The sequence below is a fragment of the Polypterus senegalus genome, chromosome 9, assembly GCF_016835505.1.
Source record: "Polypterus senegalus isolate Bchr_013 chromosome 9, ASM1683550v1, whole genome shotgun sequence".
Taxonomy (NCBI): domain Eukaryota; kingdom Metazoa; phylum Chordata; class Cladistia; order Polypteriformes; family Polypteridae; genus Polypterus; species Polypterus senegalus.
This window is the reverse complement of record NC_053162.1, coordinates 16,505,692-16,518,195: the sequence shown is the minus strand read 5'-3', so window position 1 is coordinate 16,518,195 and position 12,504 is coordinate 16,505,692. Positions and strand designations below refer to the sequence as shown.

Below are 12,504 nucleotides of genomic sequence, written 5' to 3'. Positions count from 1 at the left end.
GCATGCAGCTCGATTGGCATTCACCATAGAATACCAGAATTGGCAGATGCACCACTGGTGCCCTGTGCTTTTTGAGATGAGAGCAGGTTCACCCTGAGCACGTGACAGAAGTGAAAGGGTCTGGAGAAGCCATGGAGAACATTATGCTGCCTGTAACATCATTCAGCATGAGCACTTTGGTGGTGGGTTAATGATTGTCTGGGGAGGCATATCCATGGAGGGTCACACAGACCGCTACAGGCTAGACAAAGGCACCTTGGCTGCCATTAGGTATCAGGATGAAATCCTTGGACCCATTGTCAGACCCTATGCTGGTACAGTGGCTCCTGGTGCACGACAATTCCTGGCCTCATGTGGTGAGAGTATGCAGGCAGTTCCTGGAGGATGAAGGAATTGATACCATTGACTGGCCACCACACTTTCCTGACCTAAATCCAATAGAACACCTCTGGGACATTATGTTTTGGTCCATCCAATGCCACCAGGTTGCACCTCAGACTGTCCAGGAGCTCAGTGATGCCCTGGTCCAGATCTGGGAGGAGATCCCCGACAACACCATCTGTCATCTCATTAGAAGCATGCACCGATGTTGTCAGGCATCTATACAAGAACACAGGGGCCATACAAAGTGCTGCGTACAATTTTGAGTTGCTGCAATTAAATTTTGCCAAAATGGACTAGCCTGCCACAATTTTTTCACTCTGATTTTTGGGGCGTCTTTGAATTCAGGGCTCTGTAGGTTATCATTTTCATTTCCATCAAACGATGTGGCATCCTTTCGTTCCTAACACATTACCCAGTCTATATCAGTATAGATATCCGCAATGATTTCTTTTTCCCATTGAGATCTGATGTGTTTTAAAAGTATTCCTTTAATTTTTTTGAGCAGTTTATATATAGACATATATACATACAGCATACAGTGGGTACGGAAAGTATTCAGACCCCCTTCAATTTTTCACTGTTTGTTATATTGCAGCCATTTGCTAAAATCATTTATACTATTTTTTTCCCTCATTAATGTACACACAGCACCCCATATTGACAGACAAAAAAAATAATTTTTGAAATTGTTGCAGATTTATTAAAGAAAAACTGAAATATCACATGGTCCTAAGTATTCAGACCCTTTGCTCAGTTTTTAGTAGAAGCACCCTTTTGAGCTAATACAGCCATGAGTCTTCTTGGGAAAGATGCAACAAGTTTTTCACACCTGGATTTGGGGATCTTCTGCCATTCCTCCTTGCAGATCCTCTCCAGTTCTGTCAGGTTGGATGGTAAACGTAAAATTTTACATATTATAGAGAGGTATGCAGTGTATATGCAGGTAAATATATTTCAGTTTAACTAGTTTAATTAATGAAGACATCTATCATGATATTTATGAGTGCAATGATTCATTTATTCACTCATTACCTCTCTAAAAAATGCTTATTTTATATAATCATCATAAGAGAGTTTATATAACAACTTTGTTGTCAGTGAAATTTATTCTTCATCTTTAAGTCATCAAGGGCCATACTATTTATTATCTTTGTAAGCATAATAATTACACACTTAATGCTTGCAGCACCTGCAGTGAAAGAGAGTGACCAAAATTAAATGTCTCTGTGCTGTGTGTTTATTTAAAAAAAACGAAACTGTCATTTATCCTGTTTAAATGTTAATTAAAAAATATTTTCATGTGAAAAAATCTTGCACTTAATCGTGTTCTGTTCTTGCAAATCTTTTTTATTTTTTTTTAGGAATGCTTAAACATACCAGCAAAATCAGTATAATACATGTCAGTAATACTTTGCTGCCTTCATGGTTTGTCAATATCATTATCGGACTAAAAAATCCTCAGCAAACCGGGACCTAGATGTAAGAGCAGCTAACCTTGATGGCTCATTCTATATTTTAGGACTACTTAAAAACACAAACCTCTGAAAAGCACATGTAACCTTCCAATATCACTTCTCACTTCAAACATATGTATATCAGAAGCCATTTTACTTGAATTACAGTTCTAACAAAACAATTGTCTTAATTAATCATGTCACATAGCAAACATACACAATTGTGATGAAAAAATATTCTGCATGTAACCCTGGTTAAAGGCGTAAAGTTAAATTGTGGCAAGCTCTGACATTTCTTTCAAATACTGATTTTCTGTAGATTACTAGAATACAAAAGAGGGTTCAGGAAAACTACCAAATTAAATGCAAATTTACATGCACAGTGTGACCCTGAACTTTAAGTTACCCAAGATGTTTTTGCCAAAGTGTGATTATAAAATACTAAAGACTACATGGAAAAGTTAAGTAGCTAAAAAGTGTAAATATTAAATTCAGTTGTGTTGTGAGTGAGGTAACTAAAGGTAAGGAACAATTTTGATATAACAACAATTCAATGACATGTTACATAAACAGTATGCTGCAGAAATAATTTGACAAAGGGACCCTGGTTATACAGCACATATCTACCACTATGACAATGTCTTATTTAATGCTTGTGGGGGTGCACTCCACTATTAAAAAGATTTCAAGATACAATCCAAAGAGTACAACAAGTTACGCCTTATTTTATTTCATTATGAAAAATGTGGTTTAATTAAGTTTTTACCAAAATGAAAGACATATATTAAATGCATTTTGCGGCTCTTGAACTTTTGATTAATGTGAGAATAAGAAACTTAAACTAAAAGGTAGTGTAATCAGCAAAAGGTTGCTGAGTAAAAAAATCCATTAGAGAGGCACAAGAAACAGATAAGAAAGTGAAAAAAAGAAGAATGAAATTGAAACTAAGATTTCTTGCTAGCTGAAACAGTGCAGTCAACATGGTAAGCTACTACTGGCAAAACAAGGGAACAAGCTGCTTCCTCACAGGACAGTAGTGAACAGGACATGGAGGTTGCTTAAAAATTGCTTATAAATGGTGCTAGAAAAATTACAAGTAAAAAATACGAGTGGAAAGTGAAGGGCAACTGGTGGGTGATAAAGACTATGGATTAAATACAGTTTAAGATTAACGGTGAAACACAAGGGTACTTTTAATTTTAATTCAGAGGTGGGCACACAAGAAGTCACCCAACTTCAACAGCTTTTATAATGTTAAAGTGAGCTTTTCTGAAGACTAGTTGTTTAGTGTTAATATACAAAGATCTGATTAGTAATAATACTTTAATTAAAGCCTGCAAAACTACTAATAAAATTTATAAGAAAAAAATGATAGATACCGTGCTTACTAAAAGCTTGAAAAGATAACACGTGAAGAGGAATCCTTAAGGTCACTGCCATCCCAACCGTGGTGAAGCAAAAGCAGCTAAACTGAGCGATGAGAACGCCACTTACCAATTGTTTGTGAGTTCCTAGACCCGCCAATTACAACACATATCTCTGCAGGTAGGTCCCCACTACTATTTTTGCTATTATTTTCTTTGTCTTTGGTATCCACTTGCCAGGAAGCTTCTGGAAAGTTATAGTCCTCACCGATTTCAGACTTGACCGCCATTAATGAGGACATGGAACCCGCAGAGCACTGAGGGCCTGCCTCATTGGGTTTTTGGTTCCCTTCGTTGTTCATTCATACAACTCTGCCTTCTTCCTGCAAAACAAAAGAAATGCATATTAATTTAGTAGCATTATAAAGCAGATAGGTTACCATTCTAACCTAAAATCTGGAATAGCCTGCCAATAGGAATTTGCCAGGCAAATACAGTAGAGCACTTTAATAAACTGCTGAAAACACATTACTTTAACATGGCCTTTTTATAACTTCACTTTAACTTAACACTGATACTCTGTATGTTCAATTCATCATAATAACTATTCATAGTGGCTCCAAAATCCGTACCGACCCCTATTCTCTCTTCGGTTTCTTTTTCCGGTTTCTTTGTGGTGGCGGCCTGCGCCACCACCTATTTAAAGCATCATGATGCACCAACATTGATGGACTGAAAGCCAGAAGCCTACGTGACCATCATCATCAGGTCCTTCCATGAGAACCCTAAATACAAAGAGGACTGTTTGACTTATGTTAGGTAGATTGCCCAGAGGGGACTGGGCGGTCTCTTGGTCTTGAACCCCTACAGATTTTATTTTTTTTCTCCAGCCTCTGGAGTTTTTTTTTTGTTTTGTTTTTTCTGTCCACCCTGGCCATCGGACCTTACTTATTCTATGTTAATTAATATTGAGTTATGTTTATTTTTAATTGTGTCTTCTATTTCTCTATTCTTCATTTTGTAAAGCACTTTGAGCTACATTTTTTTGTATGAAAATGTGCTATATAAATAAATGTTGTTGTTGTTGACTGGTGAAGAAAGGTTTTCAGTTGCATTGTCTACAGTCTGAGGGAATTAGTATGTTGACTCCGTATCATCAAAAAATAAAAAAATATTTAAAGATTATTTCCATTTGAAATTAAAACACAAAGTGCAAGAAATGGACTTTTCACCAAAATAAAACATGTTTGTAAAGAATTTTACAAAAGTACTTAAATTGATTACTTAAAAGTTATAAACAAAATCTAGGTTTTAACTAAACATTTATATAACAATTTGTGTGGGAAAACTCACACTTTGACTTAGTGAACTCATTCTAACAGAATGTTCATTGTCTTTTTGAGCTACTGTAAGAGAGCTAAATAAAATTATTTTGCCGCCTCATGATTCAATACAAATGAATTACTACACTCCTCTAATGAGACATTATCTCTGCTCAGAGTCTACTGAGACAGAATCAACAATGGATAGTAAAATTTTATTAATCAACAAAAGTTTAATCATTAAAAAGCTGGGCGATACAAAAAAAAAAGAACATTGTTAGCTACATTGATGAATTTCATAATTTATCACAATATAGAACTAAATAATAAATTTTCAACTTTTAAAAGATTACTTATCCTGGTGTTATAGATTTAAAGTCTAACAATAATTGTGCATTCAAACATGTTTATCCATAAATAACATACATGAAAACTGTATACAAAATATCATTATAAGCACAAATGTTTTCAATAGCTTAACTCAGCAAAATTTGTAATCTGGCTTGTGTAGTCTGAATCCCATTGAACCAACAATTCTATTTTTGTTACTGTGGCAGCCACCCTGCATTGCCGCTTTTCATCTTCCTTCCCTCTGGGAAGAGCCTAAAATCCTTTACCCAACTGCATTGGGTCTCACAAACAATCAGTACTCTTGCTTTGACCATCATACTATACCACTTTAACTTGTTACTTGCACTTCATTACTTAATAGTGTTTGTGGTTATTGGTGTTTCATGTTCACTGTTTGCATGGGCACACCTATGTATGCCTTTAATTATACGTGTACATATGAAAATAAATCACTGAATCTTTTAAAACTAAACATATAATTTAAGATACTCTTAACTCTGTGAAAAAGACAATTTACTGGCAAAACAGCATGTAAATATCTGATCATCACAGAAGAGCCTATTGCACCATCATGACTATTAGTTTTTTTTCGTAACCCTCCACCAATGCTTGAAATTAGTTTAGCACAGCAAACACCACTGTCCTATGTTGGGGAAATGTCCAGAATATTTTTCTTTTGCAGCAAAAAGGTGCATCATTTGTGTAAAACTTCTTTGTGAGTTGTGGTAATCAAATCTCAAAGACACATGATATCCGATATGGTGTTCCACAAGGCTCTATCCTGGGTCCGCTGTTATTCTCAATCTATATGCTTCCGTTAGGTCAGATTATCTCAGGTTACAATGTGAGCTACCACAGCTATGCTGATGACACACAGCTGTACTTATCAATAGCACCTGATGACTCCGACTCTTTCGATACACTAACACAATGTCTTACTGGTATTTCTGAATGGATGAATAGTAATTTTCTCAAACTAAATAAAGAGAAAACTGAAATTTTGGTAATTGGCAATAATGGATTCAGCGAGGTTATCAGAAATAAACTTAATGCACTAGGATTAGTAGTTAAGACGGAAGTAAAAAATTTAGGGGTAACCGTTGACTGTAATCTGAATTTTAAATCGCATATTCATCAGACCACTAGGACAGCATTTTTTCATTTAAGAAACATAGCTAAAGTTAGACCTCTTATATCATTGAAAGATGCTGAGAAATTAATTCACGCTTTTGTTTTCAGTAGACTAGATTACTGTAACGCACTCCTCTCAGGACTACCCAAAAAAGACATAAATCATTTGCAACGAGTGCAGAATGCAGCTGCTAGAATCCTAACTGGGAAAAGAAAATCCGAACACATTTCTCCAGTTTTGATGTCACTACACTGGTTGCCTGTGTCATTCAGGATTGACTTTAAAATACTGCTTATGGTTTATAAAGCCTTAAATAATCTCGCTCCATCTTATATATCGGAATGCCTGACACGTTATATTCCAAATCGTAACCTTAGATCTTCAAATGAGTGTCTCCTTATAATTCCAAAAGCTAAACTTAAAAGAAGTGGTGAGGCGGCCTTCTGCTGCTATGCACCTAAAATCTGGAATAGCCTGCCGATAGGAATTCGCCAGGCAAATACAGTAGAGCAATTTAAAACACTGCTGAAAACACATTACTTTAACATGGCCTTTTTATAACTTCACTTTAACATAATCCTGATACTCTGTATGTTCAATTCTTCATAATAACTATTCATGGTGGCTCTAAAATCCGTACTGACCCCTACTCTCTCTTCTGTTTCTTTTTCCAGTTTCTTTGTGGTGGCGGCCTGCGCCACCACCACCTACTCAAAGCATCATGATGCTCCAACAATGATGGACTGAAAGCCAGAAGTCTACGTGACCATCATCATCAGGTCCTTCCATGAAAATATGATGATTTATGTTAGGTAGAATGCCCAGAGGGGACTGGGCGGTCTCTTGGTCTGGAACCCCTACAGATTTTATTTTTTCTCCAGCTTTTGGAGTTTTTTTTGTTTTTTCTGTCCACCCTGGCCATCGGACCTTACTCTTATTCTATGTTAATTAATGTTGACTTATGTTTATCTTTTATTGTGTCTTCTATTACTCTATTCATTTTGTAAAGCACTTTGAGCTACATTTTTTTTGTATGAATATGTGCTATATAAATAAATGTTGATTGATTGATTAAAACTCAGCTCTTCTTTTGCTATGTAATATGCTGTGTTTATTTTATCGTTGTCAATCATCATTCTTCTTTTTGTGTCTTTACAGGTAATACATTCGTTTACAGACAACACACTGCCATGTCATGCTGCATGTCATTTGCTGCTGGAAGTGTGCTGCTAGATCTTCACATTTTGAAACCGTGTGAGCCTGCCACAAAATCTGTCTTATTGGCTAAACTAGGCTTGCTGCAGCAATACTTCTATCATCATGTCTTCCACCTGAATGCATAAAAGCCAGTTTAAGTCTGACAGCCAACTAGTATGGAACTTTGGCATTTCCACCTCACTCCTACAAATTAAACTCTGAATACAGGACACGCCCGTCAGTTATGGTTGATATAATGTGGGGTTCACTGTTGCATTCACTGCTTTGTTGTTTCTGTACGGTTGTGGAGTCTAATTTCTTTGCACATGAGACCAGAAAAGAGACAGTTTTCTGCTTGGCCAGAAAGTTTCATTTCTTTGCATTCATTATTTTTATAAACACACAGACACACAAACACTAACATTACATGTGTTTGTAAACATGCAATGCAGCACCATAAGTTTGCAAAGTGACCGCTTCAAAAAAAAAGCAAAGCATGGAATGTAAAAATATGAATGTTTATTAGCTATATATTTTTAGTCACCCATCATGAAATTCTGTCACATATGCAAGTGTTTTATTTCTACTGCAGACAACTAAAACTTTGACTCTAATTATTCCTCACTTCAAACCATAAGTTAAGTCAATATGCCTAGTCAAGCAAACATTGCATCCATATATCTGTGTCACATAACGCGGAGGAAACACTGAACTTAGCAGGCTTGATGGCAAGTCTTTCTCCTTCACAGAGACCATAACAGTTTGTTTACTTTTCAAAATTTTGATGCTTCAGCTTTGTGCTCCCATGCCATTTAAGATCAGACTTACTCATTTTGCAACTCATAACCTTTTTTTTTGCATTTAGAGTAAAGTGCTTCCAAACTTTAAATCTTTGCTTACACTTCTCTGCCAGTTGCTTACCATCAGTTTTGCAAATGTGTTCACAACTGAATGAAGCAGTTACGCAACTGTGCACCACAATGTATTCACCTATTATAATGGTTAGTTGTTGTAGGCCTAGTGGACAATGTGTGGTGTTATTAAGCAGTGTGCAAACTTATTCTCTAAATAACTATATATACTGAATACCTAAATACCGCATTTTTTGAAAATGAAGTATTATTACACATCAAGACTAGCATGGACTACTTAAGTTTTTGAACCAAAAACAATGAGACTAGGGATCTGCACTGGCAATTGGAAGGTTGCCGGTTCGAATCCCGTAAATGCCAATAGGGACTCTGCTCTGTTGGGCCCTTGAGCAAGGCCCTTAACCTGCAATTGCTGAGCGCTTTGAGTAGTGAGAAAAGCACTATATAAATGCAAAGAATTAATGTGATGTTTCTAATTTGAATTTGTAACAAAAGCAATTAAGATTAGTTTTTCATTGTTTTATTACAGGTACTTGCACAGGGAAGCACTAAGGCATAGGGAGAGTAAATACCAGTGAGTTTAATTACACACAAGTTACCTACAATTACCATTATTTTAACATTCATGTCTTACTTGATAAATGGTCATGCACGGTAACTACTGAATCACAGAAATGTGGCTATCTGCACTACAAAAACATTTTTTCTTTTTTAACTTTCCAATGTAAACTCAAAATGTAAAATGAGAACCTACACAGTATGCCTTTACTAGAAGCCACATCCACATAACTTATGCGGACAATTAACTCTTATGCCAGTAAAAGATCATAGTACTATATATTATGCATCTCAAAATAAATTTTGAGAAGCATTCTCTCTAACACAATTATCAATAAAGCCAAAAAAATTAATATTAACAGCTTTTAAACCATTTAAAATTCAAAAAGCTGTATAAAGTAACAAGTTAAAATACCAAAATATAAACCTTTTTCTCTAAACACAGTTGTTACTTCTCTTCCTGGGTGCACCTGGCACCATGTTACTGCAGTGTGTCTGTGCAGGTTGTACAATGAATAGCGTACAGTATATAACAGAAAATAATCACTGGGATCTCTCTGCCTTCCATTAAAGAAATATTTATCACTAGGGGGCTTCGCCCCCTGCTCACTTCACTCACCAACCCACGTGTCTGTGCTATGTGCTAGCCTCTTTGCTGTTCTGTCGCTCGCGTATGGGGATACGGTTGTTACATATGCATAATAGAACTATTTTACACTTTATTGAGTAATTAACCATATTAAAAAATAGTAAAAACATAATAATTTGAAAGTATATTATGTTTCATTTTGTGTTAAGTTATTAGTTGCATAATACGATTTTGTTCTGTTTGGCTTTGAAATTAACACGCAAATACTTAAACATACACTTTTACTGTAAAACTTCGATAAAAACAATTTTTTTAGTTAAATTTTCATCAATATCATATTGACTTTTGATTCTGTATTTGGACTTTCATCGTGACAACGCAACATATAACTGCCCGTGATTGAATTTCGTTTATTTCTCTCTACTAAATAAAACAACTTTTTCCAGATATTTGGCTCTGGGATTTATTAATTGTCTTTGCAAAAGCTATTCTAACAGGAAACTATTTTAAACATTTTAATACGAATGGCATATCAAGATCTCTTTTGGTGTCTAATGTTATCTGCAGAAGATGTACAACATTACCTTTCTTGGATACATCCTTCTTTCTACAGTAATTCATGCAGTGGAAGACCGGACAGTGTTAACGGTTGTAGATGTTTTTCGGGATATTGTAAGCTGATGTTTTCATCTTCCGCACAATCACCACCAACTGTTTCAGCACAGTCTACTGATATGCATTTAACCAATTTGCCAATTAACCGATTGTCATTTTTGGCGATAATTTGTTTGACTTTACTGTTTCTCGGTGCTTGGATTGCCCGTGTACTAACTTTTTCTGTTGATAACCCTTCATGATGAAATTCTTCAATAAGATTTGGACATGTCTTCTTTAATTGGGAAATTAAAGTGAGGAACACATTAAAATTTAGAACAGCTGAGAGAGTAGGAACTGTGTCTGACAAAAGCATTCACACTAATGAGAGCATAAACTGCGTCTGTCAAAAGCATTAACAAGAATGAGAGGTGAGATTATCATGTGTGTGGTTGAAAATGGTTGAGATGAGGGCGTGACTTGAAAAAATCTCATGGCCAAGGTCTCAACTCATGGGACTTGAAAAAAAATCTTCCAAAATGTCTTGTCGCTGGATTTTTTTTTTATATAATAGAGAGAAGTGTTGCATCTGCAAAGCCAACAGCATTATGAATGACAACTACCACCCTTCCTATGGTATGGCTGGCATGACAATAAAGTCATTTCACTTGACTTCATCAGATGGCGTTCTGTCAGTTTCACTCTTGACTGTCAAACTGGTTCTCCTATTAGATGTCTTTAAAATCCCCCTCACCGACTTAATTAGAAAAATAATTCCTTGCTGGTGATAAACAACTGTGACTTAACTTTTAATTAAAGTTTTGTGATGAAGGACATCTACAATGACCCCAAACGAGTAACCACTGCAGTTGATTAGTCTGAAAATGTCCTTTCCCTACACATCTGACGTTATTTATTCTACAGAGATGATTATTTACAAATGGAGTTTATTAAAGACAGTTTTGAATTCTCCCAGAAATGGGCATCTCTGCAACTCTACCCAAAGTTCAAACCAAATGACATTTGGAGAAATCACAAGAACGCAAAAGTTAAATCTAGAAATGCAGTGTGTCTCTGAACATGATAAATCTCACAGTTCATGACTATCACCAGAAAAAAAACTAGGTATGAACAAATGATGAGGTATCTTGGAAAATGTGCACTGAACAAATGAAGCCAAAAGGAGTTGCTTCTTCATCATGCTGTCAGCTGTCAGACTCCTCAACACCATGCTGCCCCCGGAATCTTCCACACTGCATCAACCACCTCTAAAAACACTTTCCTGCAAAGACTAGTATACAGGTGCTGGTCATAAAATTAGAATATCATGACAAAGTTGATTTATTTTAGTAATTCCATTCAAAAAGTGAAACTTGTGTATTAGATTCATTCATTACACACAGACTGATGTATTTCAAAATGTTTATTTCTTTTAATTTTGATGATTATAACTGACAACTAATGAAAGTCCCAAATTCAGTATCTCGGAAAATTAGAATATCAATTAAGACCAATGCAAAAAAAGGATTTTTTTTAGAAATGTTGGCCAACTGAAAGGTATGAATATGAAATGTATGAGCATGTACAGCACTCAATATTTAGTTGGGGCTCCTTTGGCCTGGATTACTGCAGTAATGCGGCGTGGCATGGAGTCGATCAGTCTGTGGCACTGCTCAGGTGTTATGAGAGCCCATGTTGCTCTGATAGTGACCTTCAGCTCTTCTGAATTGTTGGGTGTGGCATATTGCATCTTCCTCTTCACAATACCCCATAGATTTTCTATGGAGTTAAGGTCAGGCGAGTTTGCTGGCCAATCAAGAACAGGAATACCATGGTTCTTAAAGCAGGTACTGGTAGCTTTGGCACTGTGTGCAGGTGCCAGGTCCTGATGGAAATTGAAATCTGAATCTCCATAAATTTCGTCAGCAACAGGAAGCATGAAGTGCTCTAAAACTTCCTGGTAGACGGCTGCGTTGACTTTGGACCTCAGAAAACACAATGGACCAACACCAGCAGGTGACATGGCACCCCAAACCATCACTGACTGTGGAAACTTTTCACTGGACCTCAAGCAACGTGGATTTCGTGCCTCTCCTCTCTTCCTCCAGACTCTTGGACCTTGATTTCATAAGGAAATGCAAAATTTACTTTCATCAGAGAACATAACTTTGGACCACTCAGCAGCAGTCCAATCCTTTTTGTCTTTTGCCCAGGCAAGACGCTTCTGACGCTGTCTCTTGCTCAAGAGTGGCTTGACACAAGGAATGCAACAGCTGAAACCCATGTCTTGCATACATCTGTGCGTGGTGGTTCTTGAAGCACTGACTCCAGCTGTAGTCCACTCTTTGTGAATCTCCCCCACAGTTTTGAATGGGTTTTGTTTCACAATCCACTCCAGGTTGCGGTTATCCCTATTGCTTGTACACTTTTTTCTACCACATCTTGTCCTTCCCTTCGCCTCGCTATTAATGTGCTTGGACACAGAGCTCTGTGAACAGCCAGCCTCTTTAGCAATTACCTTTTGTGTCTTGCCCTCCTTGTGCAAAGTGTCAATGGTCGTCTTTTGGACAACTGTCAAGTCATCAGTCTTTCCTGTGATTGTGTAGCCTGTAGAACTAGACTGAGAGACCATTTAAAGGCTTTTGCAGGAGTTTTGAGTTAATTAGCTGATTAGAGTGTGGCACCAG

The 12,504-nt window shown here is 36.6% G+C and overlaps 1 protein-coding gene across 4 annotated transcripts in view; it reads right to left on the bottom strand.

Annotated features, from left to right (window-relative positions):
* Positions 1–12,504, bottom strand: part of znf618 (zinc finger protein 618) — a 154,042-nt gene that overhangs the window by 63,563 nt on the left and 77,975 nt on the right. For 3 of the 4 annotated variants that reach the window (XM_039762734.1, XM_039762733.1, XM_039762735.1), the window contains one exon: positions 3,333–3,585. In XM_039762734.1, coding sequence (XP_039618668.1) covers positions 3,333–3,564 — 232 coding nt within the window. In that variant the 5' untranslated portion in view covers positions 3,565–3,585. The remainder of the gene's footprint in view (positions 1–3,332; positions 3,586–12,504) is intronic. The other variant, XM_039762736.1, reaches the window with a different exon arrangement.